The 16667-nt window shown below is 44.9% G+C and overlaps 1 protein-coding gene across 1 annotated transcript; it reads left to right on the plus strand.

The window, feature by feature from the left end:
* Positions 1 to 6317: 6317 nt before the first annotated feature.
* Positions 6318 to 16445, plus strand: ROM1 (retinal outer segment membrane protein 1). Its single transcript, XM_066583964.1, has 3 exons — positions 6318 to 6898; positions 7726 to 7972; positions 15995 to 16445. Exons 1-3 carry the CDS (start codon positions 6318 to 6320, stop codon positions 16190 to 16192), a joined length of 1026 nt encoding a protein of 341 aa, XP_066440061.1. The 3' UTR covers positions 16193 to 16445.
* Positions 16446 to 16667: the final 222 nt, after the last annotated feature.

Here is a 16667-nt window from a genome sequence, read left to right on the forward strand (position 1 = left end):
GAGATGTCCCGCGCCGAAACGGGTTTTTTTTTTTTTTAAACCCCCCCCCCCGTTCGGCGCGAGACAACCCCGATGCAGGGGTTAAAAAACCCACCCGCACAGCGCTTACCTGAATCCCGGCGGTCCGGCGTCTTCATACTCACCTGCTGAAGATGGCCGCCGGGATCCTCTGTCTTCATGGACCGCAGGGCTTCTGTGCGGTCCATTGCCGATTCCAGCCTCCTGATTGGCTGGAATCGGCACGTGACGGGGCGGAGCTACACGGAGCTACACGGAGCCCCATAGAGAAGAGGAGAAGACCCGGACTGCGCAAGCGCGGCTAATTTGGCCATCGGAGGGCGAAAATTAGTCGGCACCATGGAGACGAGGACGCCAGCAACGGAGCAGGTAAGTATAAAACTTTTTATAACTTCTGTATGGCTCATAATTAATGCACAATGTACATTACAAAGTGCATTATTATGGCCATGCAGAAGTGTATAGACCCACTTGCTGCCTCGGGACAACCCCTTTAACACAGAGACTTCTGTATAGTACTTCGGGTCCCCAGGACTTAACAATAAACTTCTTACAAAAGGTAATGCACGTACAATTCACTTTAGAACGTTAGCAGGCTAGAGCTCAGAGGTAGGGAGGAAACACAGGATAAATATAGTCCAACAGTTCACGTTATCTGTATTTCACCGGTCCTGGATTGGGAGCACTCCAGAGGAGGAAGGGGGAAGGGGTCACTCTGCAGACTCTCTGGCAGACAATTATTAAAGAAGGCTTAGCCAATAAACACCCCACATGGCAGGCATGTGGGTGTCACAATAAAGTACCTCTGTGCGGTGATCCTAACTATGGGTGGCCGCACAGGAAAAGCCTGTAGTGTGAACTGGTACCTTGATTAGAACTTTGGTAGGGCTCTCTCTACCGATGGGACTCCTTCACATCCACACTCCAAACAATACAGGATATCGCTCCTCTTCCTCCATCTTTCACCTACATGGAAGCTAAAGGTGCTTCCATTTGGCTCTGTGTTAGCACTCTCTCCCCTTGAAGATGGACTTCTTCTCCCACTCTCAAGCACTCACATTTATAGGCTCACCTGTACCACATGACAAGACAAACTGATACATCTACATGCAGGCAATGATTTTATTACTGTTAACCTCTCAAGCACCGCAGCTGTGCAACACACACACTGGATATGACAGGACAAGCTTTGCACAGTGCATCTACATAGGACAAATATATATGACATTTATGGAGGGGTCCAGGATGGTGTTCTGGGCCACTAAACGGGTTCAGCGGCTATCCCCTGGATTTAGCAGGAAATACCGCCCATAGCCTCCTATGAAGACCCGCTGTTTCCTGCACACGAGCAGAAATTTCAATTCGTGGCAAAAAAATCGCACCATGCTCCATTCTGTGTGGATTTCCGTACTGACGGCTTCCATTGATGGCCTAGCCACAGAGCGGCTTTATTTGTTCTGCGCATGCGCGCCAGCACGACAGCTGGGCTCCTGCAGTACAGAAGAAGATGAATCTGGACAGGTGAGCAGGGTCACCAGCTGGGCACTGGGTCAAATTCTGCTGCGGGATCCTGCAGGACCCTGTAGTGTGCAGGAGGCCTTACATTTCTCTGGTCCATTTTTGGATGGTACTTACGACCACATACTGGAAACACCGCACAAGACCTGCTGTTTTAAAGATGCCCTGACCCAGCTAGCTAGCCATCACAATTTGTCCATTGTCAAAGTTGCTCTGACCCTTTCGTGTGCCCATTTTTCTAGCTTCTAACACATCAAATTCAGGAACTGACTGGTATATTCCACCGTTTTCCAACTGCCATTGTAATGAGATAATGAGTGCTATTCTTCTCACCTGTTAGTGGTTTTAATTTTATGACTGATCAGTATATATGCAAAACTCATAAATGTGACTATATTATTTGCTTATGATTTTCAGGTAGATAAAAAGCATGTGTTTATAAGCAAAGGCAGCTGCTGCTCAGAGTCAGGAGTTAAGCACACATGAGTTTATCACACAGCCAAGGTTGCCATGTAGCCTTAGCCTTACAGGCAAGTCCAGGTTTAGTCTTCGGTGTTTCATTCATCATCTGGAGAAAACATTGAAGTAGGTATAGTCTTCAAACATTCTTTAACCCCTTCCGACAGTGCAATTAATGTACTGCACAATAGTTTGCCTCACAAAGATACAGCAGTGCTCAGTGTATCACTCCACCATTTGTGGTTGGGGTATTGGCACTCGTGACAAATGTCACTGGTGCCAATCACGTGACCATCTCTTTTGACCGGAGGAGAGGCATTGTCTATCCCCTCACGCCAATAAACAACCACAAACAGCGGAGTAATACACTCAATGCCACCGCTATCAGTCTTCTTGAGACAGGCTATAGCAGTTTATAGCAGTTTAGCCTTGGCACCATACATTTCTGGCATTGTGACCACAGGAGCACAAGTACTTGTGCCAACATGATCTGTTACAATGTTTTTGCTAGCAATGCCTGCAGGCATATGAACTCTCTATATACATTAGCTGCAGAGGAATCCAAAATACATGTCATTCCATTAGCAGGTCTTCTTTCCTTAAGGAGAGCACCTAGAAGGTGTGTGAGGAGACACCTAGGAAGCTGAGTGAGGATGCTTATAGGGCCATATACCTGGGAAATATATGCAAATAAGGAAGATGGAACAATGCCTCTGCAGCGCCACCTTTTGGAAACCTACTGCACACTGATGAGAAGCAAAAACCCCGAAACACCTGTCTGTGTATGGTTTTTTGGCTTGGGTTTTTAATTCCCAATCATTGCTACGAAGATTTGTTTAAAGGGTCTGACATTGATTTGTAGTAATACTGCCATCAAATAGGTGGCGCTTTAGAGGTATTGTTCCATCTTCGTTATTTGCATCCCATTAGCAGACACACTCCTACGTTGTTTAAATGGGAAAAGGGGAAATGTAGATATACATATAGCAACCACAATGCTCCTGCTGTCAGCCAAAATGTACCTATAACAAAGACAACTGAAAACTCCCCAAATCAGCTACAGCCAATGTTTTGTGGTGGTTTATTGCCATAATATTGTGGGGAAAATGACACAAATTCTCTTTTACCATGGCCTATAATTTGTGTTCTATGGTTTTTCTTTCTTCCACATCAATTAAAATAGACAAGGCTTAGTGCTCTTGACTTGCAGTGCTATTGTCCTGGGTTAAAATCTATCCAAGGGCAAGAACTGCATGGAGTTTGTGTGTTCTACCCGTTTTTCTGTAGGTTTCCTTCCCAAAATACATACTTATATATAAGATTGGAATTTATATTGTGATCGCCAATAGCAGGAACCAATGTAAGTGAAAGCACAGGAGCGATCATCGCTGGGACGGCTAGCGGGAGCTTTAGTGCCCGACGGTTGTCCTGTCTGCAAGGGCCTTTCAATGTGAGTTGGATAACAATCAGACTACATTTTATATGTAATCAATGCAAATATCTAGATAATTCCAACAAATTTACATACTTTTTTTGAAACTGTGTATGTGACAATTACCTAATGTCCATGTTTTTCTCAATGGCGGTTTTATTTCTTTATTTTATAATTATTTTGCCCTTACTGTAATAGAAATCACCTCTCCATGCACATGGTGAACTTGTGGTGGGTAGTGTTGCTTGTCTTGATTGGCTGGGAGATAAAATCATCCTGACTTTTACCAAACCGGATAGGGTAATTCTGAACCAATGTTTGGCGAAAATCACGGGAAAATTGTATTTCCCATAATGCTTACTACAGGGGTCAGAGTGCAGGACACCTTGCTGATATCACCAAATGTGTCCTCCATCTTGCATATGAGCAGCAATTTCATTGGACGCCTGTATCACATGACCTAATCATCTATAACATAGGCCAGTGGCTGCTCACCATGGTAGTGAATACCGGCTAGGGAGCCGCAGCTCCCCTGCCGGTATTCACTCAGCAGTGCTGATCCCAAGTGCACACTGTGACGTCAGTGTGCACCTGGGATCCTTCTCCCCTGTCATCTCCTCCTTGGTTCCGTGAGAGCAGAGGGGAGGAGGCATCTGGACGCACACACTGACGTCACAGTGCGCACCAGGGATCATCGCCACTAACAGCGCCGAGCAGAGAAGCAGCAGCGCTTCGATGAGGAGTAGGTAAGTATATGGGTCTCCGGGGGAAGCGATTACTACTGGGGCTGATATAGGGGATACTATTAGTAATAGTGACCCCCACAATGGCCTCAGCAGTAATATTGACCACCACAGTGGTCTCCGCAGCAACACTGACCCCCACAGTAGTCTCCGCAGCAGCCACGTGTAAACATACCCCAGCAGTAATAGTGTCCCGCACAAGAGCCCTAGCAACAATAGTGTCCCTCACAATGGTGCCAGCAGTAATAGTGACCCCATCAGTGGCCCCAGCAGTAATAGTGACCCCCCACTACGTCCACAGCAGTAATAGTGACCTCCACAGCCGCCCCAGTAGTAATAGTGACCCCCACAGCAGCCTCAGTAGTAATAGTGATCCCCACAGCAGCCCCAGTATTAATTGTGACCTACACAGTAGCCCCAGCAGTAATAGTGACCCCGCACAGCAGCCCCAGTAGTAATAGTGACCCCCACAGTGGGCCCAGTAGTAATAGTGACCCCCACAGCGGCCTGGGTATTCCAGTTCTCGCATTCCGTTTATTAATTTAGTTGCCCTTCTTTGAAGCCCCTCAAGCACAGCAGCAAATCTGAGGAGGCAGAGCTGCAGGGGAAGAGAGAAAGCTGTAGCCTGGTACAATGATGACGCAGGAAGAGTATCTTCTTGAACCAATGAGCCTCAGACTATCCCAAACTCCCTGTAGGTACTGTAGCTAAACTGTAATCATACATCACAACTGTTTTCTAATGCAGCACAGCTAAAAAGCAGCCAAGCAACATTTTATGCAACTACGGTTGGAATAGAACTAGTTTATCAATGATTTTATGCTGAAATCCTAAAGAACATAATTTGGGAGGGAGAGTATGGACTCATTGCTTCTACTAGGTAGTTGTGCCAAGAATTGGACTAGTTTAAATTTCACAACATCGCAAATTACATGAGGATTTAATCATAAAAATAGTATTGTGTCGGAAGGGGTAGACTTTTTATAGCTTTTTTGTAACTTGTATATGATATGCGCTACATCCACAAGTTTTGCATGTGAATTCTGGAACAGTTTGTACGCATACGTACTAGTTTATTACACTCATTCTATTAACTCCTCTGATTCAACTGCAGAAATATTAAGAGTGTACAGACATTTTTTGTAGTCAGGTACATTGCTGTATTAATGACAGTTATGGAGAGTTCTCTTAGGTGGCACACAGGTAGAAGGATGCAGTGAAAGTGACATAGGTTAAGGAGAGAAAGCGGCAATCACAGGGTGTGGTGGAGATAGGTGTGAAATGTGCAAGCTGCTAACAGGGTCATTATGGTATTAGAGAGCTGGCATCTGTTAACAAGATTGTGTCTGCGGTAATCAGGGAGGAGATACCTGTCAGACAAGTGCAGGATACTTATAATAGGATGACTGTGAGATGAAAGGCCTAAGAACTGCATGCATGCACAGTAAAGTCAAATGCAAATACTATGCCAGTCTCTTCAATGCATTTACTCACAGTTGTGTCATTACTGAAGCTATTGTCCAGGGTGCAAAAGAACAAAACTGTACACACAGATGGTTAATGTCAACTTGTTCCTATTTAGCTCTAGTTATTGGGCTAGATACAACCGACAATCTCCAAATTTGATTTGTAGTGTTGGATTTGGTGGCCATAGACAGAGGTTTGTGCTACAATGCGCTGATCAACTAAGTAGTTATTCATTCATCTCATCTCTGTGGCCAGAACAAGGGATACAGTTGCACAAAAAATACTTAGGATCTTTTACCCCAAGGCCTTAAATTGATAGCTGTTGATGAATGAAACTACTGCATAACTGTATTAGTTGTTCATTTCTATAGGCTTGGGATAGAAATGTCACATAAACATACAAAGGCCACAAACTGGACAAGATAGATTTCAGAGAGGTTGACAAAGACACAGCAGGGCAGGAGGGGAGAGCTCTAATAAGTGATTGGCAGTAGAAACAGCTGAGTGCTGGATTATGAACTAGCTAATCGGATTCTCTTTCCACCTCGGACTCTTCCTGCTCCCTTGTCTGATACTGGGAACCTGCAGGTCTCTGTCTCTCTCACCCCCCCAAATCCAACCCCTCTAGGGGTAATACAAAGGGGCTCTTGAATCCCCTTTTCCCTGATCCCATCTTCAGGATGGTCCTCTTCAAGACTAAATTTACCTTTCAGAAGCGGGTTAAACTAGCTCAAACTCTATGGCTTCTATCATGGATCAGTGTTCTGATAGGGTGTGTGACCTTTGGATTGGGGATCTTCCTGAAGGTGCAACTATGGATACACAACGAGGTGATGGACAACACTGTGGCCCATGCAGTTCCCAACACAGTTATAACAGCTGGAATTGTTGGAGCCATTCTTGGTTTGTTGGCAGGGAAAATCAGTCAAGATTCGCTTGATATGGCAAAATATCCACGCTGGAAGTCTTACATGCTACCTTACTTTTTCATATCTATGCTGAGCTGTTTGCTTTGTGTAGCTGCTTTGCTACTCAGTGTCATATTGAGAGGAAGTCTGGAGGAATCTCTGAAGTTAGGTTTAAGAAATGGGATCAGGTTCTACAAGGACACTGACACTCCAGGCCGTTGCTACCAGAAGAGGACAATGGACAAATTACAAATGGACTTCCAATGCTGTGGTAACAACCACTATAAAGATTGGTTCGAGGTGCAATGGATCAGCAATCGCTACCTGGACTTCTCCTCCAAAGAAGTTAAAGAGTGAGTCACAATTTCATTAAAGTTAAACTTTACTATTTTCAGCAGTAGAAAAGTGGTATATATAATGTGGTTGTCCTAAAAAATACAATTTACCAAAAAATGACTGCCTCTTTCCAATGGACAGTTGTGTCATTAATGAAGCTATTGTTCAGGGCACAAAGGAGCAAAATGGTACAGACAGATGGTTAATGTCAACGTTTTCCTATTTAGCTCTAGTTATTGGGCTAGTTCCAACTGACAATCTCCTAATTTGATTGAGATGCAGGGCTTATTTATCTGCAGAGCTGTTGAAAATAGAATACTTTGAATACTTCTCAACAGGTTGCACTAGAAACAGCTATAAAAAGTGATAAAATATTGTGCTTTTCGGCCAATATAACTGATGAGCAGAGCAAGAATATTGGTAGGTGTATCTGTTACATGTATATTTGCCTTCCTTATGAAATTTGTAACCACACTGACTTTCAAAGTTCCTCATTTTACTGTTAATTCCATTAGAAGCGTCGTTTGCCAGGAACACCAAGTCTGCTTTGTCTGGCAGCATTAGACATGTAAATTCAGCCCTGTTATTTCAATATAAGTTAGATCTGAAGCACTCTGACATTTGAGAGCATGTCAATTTTAACCATGTCTGTTACTAAAATTTGCAAATGAGGAAGTGGAAAAATGGCTAGCCTGACTATCTGGCAGAAGAACTATTGTGCAATTAGTCAATATTTGCAGACTGTTGCTGTAGGAACTAAGGCAGAAATTGAACACACATAATTTGCTTTCATTTTATGCTGTTCCCCCTTTCAACTCCCTTTATCTTTTTCTTCATTGTGCAGCCGCATTAAGAGCAATGTGGATGGCAGATACCTGATGGACAGTGTCCCATTTAGCTGTTGTAACCCCAGCTCTCCCAGACCTTGTATCCAATTGCAGATCACCAATAACTCAGCCCATTACAGCTACAACTACCAGTCAGATGAACTAAATATTTGGGTGAAGGGCTGCCGGGAAGTCTTATTAAGCTACTACACTGGAATTATGGCCACAAATGGGGCGTGTGTAACTTTATTTTTCCTTATACAGGTAAGGACAAACTTTTCAGGAGCATATATGAATGTCGAAACAATATTTCCTTACAGTGAAATACATTCCCAAAGGTAGATACAGAATTTCACACTATAATATAAACTAGATGGCACTATATGCAACAGAAAGGGACGAGTTTATTTCTATCCTCTTGTCTGTTTTACTTTTTCTTGCTCAGATAGCGACATCTAGTTTTAGGGTATGTTCACAGATAGTGAAAATGCTGTGGAAATTCCGAATTTTGGCAAAAGAAACAAGAGTCAAAATCTGCACCAGGTTGAGGTGGGGCGGTCCTTCATCTGACGGGCGGACATGCTTTCTCGACTCGGCTTGCGTTCTGGCTGAAACTGGATTTGGCCTGAGGCTGGAACGCGAGTCCCCTGTTAACTATGTTCCCACCCCGACTAAAAGGTTGCATATGTGTGATTCACTTCGCTATCTAAACCCATTCTATATTCCCCAGCCTTACCCCCCTCCCTCACACCCCCTCCTTCCGTCCTTAATGTCTTTGTCTGTTTCGTTCTAACTTTGTTAAGTAAAGTTTTAAGGTAATGTTACTCGGTTAGACTGCACGGGCTTGGGGATACCAACCCGAGCCAGTAATATCTTGCTCTTCATACGAGTTTATTGAACTACTTGTATGTATACTCAGTATTATATTAGTGATGAAAATCTTAATAAAAACAGATTTGAAAAAAAAATATAAAAATCTGCACCAGATACTATTGTATCTTGTCACCACCAGAAGTAGTGGTGGAGACAAGATTGACAGGCCATTGATGGCCCCTGTTCCTGATTGGCTGCACAGCTGCCTCCCCTTTCTCGGCCTCACAGGTCCTGGCACTCACCACTCCAGTCTCCAATGAGAGTGTCCCACTGCCTTTCAGACAAGCCGCAGATGTGAGTGTGCCGCTGCCATCTGCTCCTGCCTCCGCTCTGACTGTAGCCGCGGGCTGTGTCCTCCCAGCAGCGCTGCTGTGACTGCATCTCCCCTTACCATCTCCCCTTACCGGCCCCGCTGTCACTCTCGTCTCAGCGCCAGTCACCCACCTCCACTCCCCGTACCTGCCACCCCACTGTAACTCTCCTCCGGTGGCAATCTCCCACCTCCGCTACCCTTACCGACCCCACTGTCAGTCTCCTCGGCGGCAGTCTCCCACCTCCGCTTCCCTTACTGGCCACCCCACGGTCAGTTTTCCCGGCGGCAGTCTTCCACCTCCACTCCCCTTACCGGCCACCCCGCTGTCACTCTCGTCCCAGCGGCAGTCTCCTACCTCCGCTCCCAGAGTGGGCAATGATTTATTGCTGCGATAGAGGGTTACGGTTAGGGTTAGTTTCTGTGTAAGGCTTACATTATTTGCTGTGTATACTTTGAAGTTACTGCAGCCATACGGCTAATAATGTAAGCCTAACACTGAAAATAACCCTAACCCTAAACCTCCATACCCAGTCTTTGGGGGCATACCCTAGCCCTTAACTGTCAGTGTAGGTCTCCACCCATTATTGTGGTGGTGACAAGAGTAGTACCTCTGTACTATTGGTGCGGATTTTGTCTTTGAATCAACTGTGGATACGCAGTCACGGCGTTCTGCCTCACCTCTGAAGTCTTTGCGCTGTCAGAGCTCCCTTTTGCTTGGCACCCTCTAGTTAGCGCAGCTGGTCAAGTGATGCGGAAGTGCCATCAGCTGTCCACTGGCGTGGCGCTTACTAGAGGTTGCTGGGTACCAGGTGAAGGGGTGTGCTGACAGAATAAAGACTTCAGAGATGAGGAGGGAATTCTATGGTTGCTGAAATCAGCTGTACAAACGTAGCTGATTTTGAGACAAAATCCTCTTTGTTTTTTTTAACCAGAATTATGCAGAAAATTCACAGCATTTTCGTTATGTGTGAACATACCCTTAACGTTTGCAGTGATTAGAGGTAACATTAATTTGTATTTTTTATTATGTGACACTTAAAATGGGCCACTCCTGACATTACTAGCTTCAGTAAATGCTTGCACTGCTTATGAAGTAACCATTCTGGAGTATCGCTGTTTTACACTGTTCCACTTTTCCTCATTATTTATGACTAATTTGAGAACTGGAAGCAATCACTCCCCTTGTCAATCAGGTGTGTCACTACACAATATTGCAGTGTCAGCACTTATTGGACAATATAAGATTGTGTAAGAAGACACACCCAACTGGTAATGGCCTATTGTCAATGTATTCATACATTTCTAGGAGGAATAGCAGAGGAACAGCACAACACAGAGTTTTAAGAACAGCTGTTCCACAATTGTTACTTCATGAAAAATTTATTTTGACAAAAAATACACTCTTTCAAAAAAAAAAAAATCCAGCCCCTAGAAGGAGATGTCGTTTTGCTACAAAACTTGGCATGCAGTCCCATCTCTGGCAAATATGAAATGATTAAAATTGTGGTGTGATTAGATGAACGGTCTTGCCACCAGAGGCCCTGAAAGTGGTTCCACCGTTGGCCTATAAAAAGGTTCTCAGAGGTTACTTGTATGTAATGACCTCTTTTTCCACTTGTGTAGAGCCTGTTGACGACGCAGAGAAGAGATTTCACCCCGTTATCAGAGTTTGAGAGGGGCACTTTATTGTTATGTGAGAAGCTGGATGATTGTATCAACGAATTGCCTGCCATCTGGGCCGTTCTGACTAGACTGTTATGTGTTGGGACCAGTGGATGCATGAGGGTACGCAGACATGGTGACAGGATTCAGGCCCTTGACAGACCACCAGTAGCGAGAATCATCTTACCAGCATGAGCAGCTCCAACTGTTTCGTTGTCCGCCACCTTGAGACAGGTGGCACCATCGTTACAGGCCCCTTTTACACTTGCCCACTGTTGCTTCTGTTTCCGGTGGTGTCGTGAATGACGAAACTGGACTGCTATAGAATTGAACTGGGCTATCTTCAGTGACGAATCCAGGTTTAATTTGGGCCGAAGACAGACGAGTTCGTGTCTGGAGACCTAGGGGAGAGCGCCTAAATCCTGCCATTGCTCTGGAGCCGCACACTGCCTCAACTGCTGTTGTGATAGTCTGGGGAGCAATCGTATATGGCAGTCGATTTCCCCTACTAGTGGTTCGAGGGATAATGATATCCTGCAGCCACATGTGTTCCCCTCATGGCAGGGCTTCCAAAAGACATTTTCCAGAAGACATTACCATGCTTCTGTGGGCTGCCCAGTTGCCAGATTTAACGCCAATAGAACCTGTTGAGGACCATCTGGGACACCACCTTCAACAGGCTATGAATTTGCATGAGCTAGAGGCTCAGTTACAGCAAATGTGGACCAACATGCTGCTGGATACCATACGGAACCTGTATTCCTCCGTACCCGCCTGTATCACACCTTGTATCTAAGCTAGAGGTGGTACAGCAGGATACTAGAGCCTGCATGCCCAACCGTATCACAGCTAAAAGATAATTTACTGTGGAAAACTGAACACTTGAAGGGAGACTTGAGCACCGTGTTGGGCCGCCTCTAGCTTGGATGCAAGATGTTCCGTATGCTGTCCTGCAGCATATCGGTCCATATTTGCTGTAACTGAGCCTCTAGATCGTGCAAAATTGAAACCTGTGGAAGGTGGTGTCCCAAGCGATGTGAGCCTGGTCGCCTTGTGTCCATGTCCTCATAGATCCACTGGTCCCAACACCTCCCAACAGTCTGGTTAGAATGACCTAGGTGGTGAGAAATTCATCGATCTGACCATGCAGCTTCTAGCATTCCAATAATGCTCCCCCTCTCAAACTCTGTGAAATCTCTTCAATTGCATCATAGAAGCGTCTAGTGGTCAACAAGGTCTACACAAGCAGAAAAAGAGGTCCACTAGTCACAAATAGTCTTTTTATAGGCCAAGAGTGGAACCACTTTTAGGGCCTCAGGTAACAAGACTGTTCTGTATATCTGCCTGAAATGTAACTGCATGACCTGCTTTGCAGCAAATTGACAACTTCTAGGTGCTGGATTTTTTTAAAACAAAGAGTGTATTTTCTATAACAAAAGTAGCATATTGAGAAAAAAATTGGGACAACTTGGGCTATGTTCACATTTGCAGTTGTGGCTTGCAGTAAATTTTGTCAGACCTGTCTAGAAGAATAAAGCTGCATGCAATGGGCTTTGTCAACTCCTGGAGGTATACAGCATTGTGCTATGGCTTCCATCATAAATGGAAGCCATCCTGCAGATGTGAACAGAACCTTAGGCATGCTGCAGATTTAGGATCTGCAGCGCATTTCAAATATGCTGCAGAGTATGTGCAGACATTTTCCACAGCATTTATAGGCTGTAAGAAGGTGGCCTAAGGGTGCAGTCCCAATTGCAAGTTTTGATGGTGTTTTTATGTAGTGGATTTGCATTGTGAAATCCAGAACGGGCGTCCGGTTCCGCAGCAAATACTGTCCACACCCTGCTATGGGAAAGTAATTTTTCCTGTACACAAACGGAAACCAATTGCAACTTGCAGGGGGAAAATCGCAGCAATCTCCATTTTTGCGCGGATTCCGTGCGGACGGTTTCCATTAAAGTCAATGGAAGCCGTCCAATCCGCGGCTTCTCAGCAATTGACATAGCGGAAAGGTTATGGATTCCGCGTCATCGCCTAAAGCAGGAGTTTAAAAAAACTGTTCTGTGAATGTCCGACGGCGAGCCCTGCGGGCCATCCGTAGTGCAAATGAAAAAAAAAGAAAGGCAGGTATGTGCAGACGCCACTGCTGCCAGGGCCGGATTACACTACGGGATTCTGCATGCAGAATCCAACCCGCCCGTGTGCAGGCAGCCTAACAGAGAAAGCATAAAGGACATAAACCACTTCTCTTTTTTGAATACACTCATGGTTTTGGCTTCAAAAAACGCATTTAAAAATCTGAACAAAACCTAAATATGAGACCGCACACAAAAGCTGCAGAGCCAATGTTCTGTTCGTCAGGACTGGAAAATCACCAATGGTCACTAGCTATTTAGTGTAACGTTCTTGCCATAAAACTCCCCGGATATCAACTTCCTGCCCTTCTGTGAACATGATTTTTCAGCTCAAGTTAGATATTGATTACCAGTGTGTTGGTGAACATGGCAATGATCAGATTAAGGATAAATTTACAGTGCATTGCAGGAATCATGTGCTAAGAGTTACTTGGCAGCATTGTTGAAAAGTTTACTTGGATTGAGCAATCACTCCCCCATCTGTAATGTCTACAGAAACCACATCCTACAGATTTAGGACTTTGTCCAAAATGTCACTTTATCCGTTTAAAAAGAAAACCAACAACACACAAACACACATAAATTAAAGAAATCAACCTACAAAATACAGCGTACCAATTATTTTGCTGAGTATAATAAAAAAAAAATTGTGATCTCGGGTTTTCAGGCTGTTAGCTTGCTAAGGGCTTATTCACACCGGCATATATCGGCCAGGTTTTCACGCCCGGCTGATATACGCTACCCCTCTGATGCATTGGCTTACAATGCATCAGTGCACAGGAGTGTACTTCTGCGGCGCTTTCACGCTGGCGGCAGCTTCACAGATTCCAATGGGAGCCTATGCTAGCTGCCGGAGAAGGGAGTTGGGAGGGAGTTTAGCAGTGCTCAACTCCCTCCCCCTTCTTCTCTCCACCCCTTGCAATGGGAGGAGTGAGATGTAGGTGGAGCTAAGCTCCACCCCTCCCACTGCTGGCTGCAGACAAGGGGCAGGGCTTATCCCCACCCCCTCACATTGCAAACAACCCAGAAGGGAGGATAGAGGAGGTGAGCCGGCAAGGGGGAGAGAAGGGGGAATGTCTCCCCAGGCCTCACGGCATTGCAGCCTTGGCGTATATGTAGCGGGCCCTTTGCTGTGCAGTCGTTTATACAGCGCCAGCGGGCACGCGTAAACCGCCTACGGCTGTGTAAATGGGCCCTAAGGGGGTATTCATATGGGAGATGTTCCCATGCAAGTTCTATCCGATTCTCAGAACCCATCTATTTGAATAGGTTCATTCATAAGCGATTTTTCACCTGGATCGATAGTCTGAGCTTGAGCTGTTGCTTCATGTTCTATTTTTGAATCAGCCATTATTTTCTATAGGAGCATTAAAAAAAAGCATCATACCTGTATTCTATGTGAATTGCGCACATTTTGTAATGCCAACATGCATCATACATGCATAGAAATCACTGTGAAATCGCAGGGAAAACTATTAGTTTTTCACCGACCTACATCACACTCGTCCACGTGAAAACAGCTTAAGGCCTTATTCACATGGCTCTGTATACGCAGCTGGTTTAGCTGCGTCAAAAAATCGTGACCAGCTGAAGCATTGGTTTCTAATGTATTCATTAAGATGAGCGATTCTTGAAAAGATAGGTCTTGTCCTATCTTTTGCCAAGATACGCTGGAAGCTCCCATGGACTTCTATAGGAGATGAAAAAGAGAGGGAGGGGGAATTTAGCTACCTTCAACGCTGGGAAAAGATTACAACTGGCTCTATTTAAAGGAGTTCTGTCATTAGAAAATAAAAATCAATACTCACCTATTCCTACCCAGCCAGTCTTCTTACCACATCTTCTCCTGGCTCTTTCAGTCCCCCGGATCACATCACCTCCAGCTGGCAGGATCCTCTTCTTCCTGTGACATTATGGATATTCTCGGCAGTCTCTTTCCTGCAGGTCAGTGTACGCTATCCCATGCTATTGCCGTGAGATAGCGCGCATGCGCAGTCATGGCAATGGCCCAACATTGGATTCAGCATTACCTGCCAGGCAGTGAACGCTACATCACTAATGACGTAGCGTACACTGACCTGCAGGAAAGAGACTGCCGAGAATGTCCGTAATGTCATAGGAAGAAGAGTATCCAGCCCGCTGTAGGTGACATGACCCGGGGGACTGAAGGAGCCAGGAGAAGATCAGCATGGGGAAGACGCGTTAAGGAGACTGCCTGGGGAGGAATAGGTCAAGTACTGTTTTTTTTTTCCTAATGACAGGACCCCTTTAAGCATTTGAAGTCATACAGAGGATCTCTGCCGATCAAGGGATTTCTGCGCTGCAGGGTCTATAGGTTTACAGGGGAGAGCAATGACAAGTATTCTCGCTCTCCTGTACTCACACTGCTGCTCCTCACGCTCTGCAGTAGCTGTAGCACAGTGTCAGGTTTGCTGAGAGCTCCTTTAATTTAGCAAGTAGCTCAGCCTCCCTGTGACCTGGAGACGTCACCCACCAGGCATTAGTTCTACTTTCCCCCTGTAACAATAGGTGGCACACATCCAGGCTAAAGAGAAGTTCATGAAACGGTATTGCAAGTACATGTTGTTCCAATCAATTGAATGATTGGCCAAATAGAGCAAGTGTCCTTTCACTAACGTACAAGTTCCAACACTTATTCCAGTTAGGAAGGCTGTGCAAACATCCTGGGACAAATACTGGCTATTGCCATGCACAGCACTAGTCTGCCAGCTCTGTGAGTTAGGAAGAACACTTAAAGAGAAATATCGGAGTCCTAGGCTATAGTCATACAGGCAAGTGCAATTGGTCAGTGAAAAACTGACCAATATCACTGAGTATACATGCGTTTCACATCAGTTTTCGCATTTTTATTGTACGAGTCATCCATTTTTCAAGCACGTAAAAAAAAAAAAAAAAGAAAATAAAAAACTGGTCCAGCTGCTGTCATTTAAAATTCCCATGGACATAAATAGGTCCGTAAAAAAAAAAAAAAGGGGAGGCGCACGCATGGCATGCATGGGTGGTTCTAGTCCAAGAATTGCACCAGATTAGAACGTGTTCGGAATCTTTTTCACATGGACCATTCGTCCATGGAGAGACGGGAGAAAAAAAATACATGCAATGATTTAATGAGTGAGTTCTGTCCGTTTCAAACCCTCAGACGTTAAACATCACCCATTCGATAACACTCTACTGGTACACTACCATTATGATACCGAGGGTTCTAACTCTACTCCTTGTATACACTGAACATTATTGTATAGAATGTCTATTGGTTATCATGTCTGCGTCTCTCTTTTGCAGGTGTCTGTCCTAGTAAGCATACGTTTACTCCAAACATCCATGGATAAGATTACTGGTGTGGAGGACGTGGAGACCGATTCGGAAGGATTTCTTCTGGAGAAAGGTGTAGGGGAGACCATCAATAGTAGTCTGGAGAAAACCAAAGCCCTCTTCAAGTCCGGTTCTGGGGAGGCAGGAGGCGGAGAGGCAGCCAGCTAAAGGGAGGTGTAGGCGGGGCAGAGTTTGTATAGACTGTAGAGATAACCCAAGGCTGCTTGTATAATTACTTATCCCATGTACAGAAGACCCTCTTATGTCTGCACCAGCCCCCCCCCGAGATGTGGGAGGTATAACATTGTATGTGAAGGGTTATAAGGAGGTGTCCACCAAAATGTAGATGCAACAGAGATGAACATAATAAAAAATGACTGCAATACAGTGTGTTGTGCAGTGGAGGGTTGTGACGACCACAGACGGCAGACAATTCCTCTCATGAGGATTAGCAATGGAAATGAAACCTCCAAGGGGGTAGAAGGAAAAAGAAAAAAAAAAAAAAAAGGTTGAAAGTTTCCACAGCAAATCTGTATCCTTCTCCCCTCTATAGGATCTGTTCATTGTAGTATTTACAAAAAGGCAACGTGCAAACTGTAAACCACGTAAAATGTGATGTGTGAATCTGACCTCAAACACATAT

The sequence above is a fragment of the Eleutherodactylus coqui genome, chromosome 11 (assembly GCF_035609145.1).
Source record: "Eleutherodactylus coqui strain aEleCoq1 chromosome 11, aEleCoq1.hap1, whole genome shotgun sequence".
Taxonomy (NCBI): domain Eukaryota; kingdom Metazoa; phylum Chordata; class Amphibia; order Anura; family Eleutherodactylidae; genus Eleutherodactylus; species Eleutherodactylus coqui.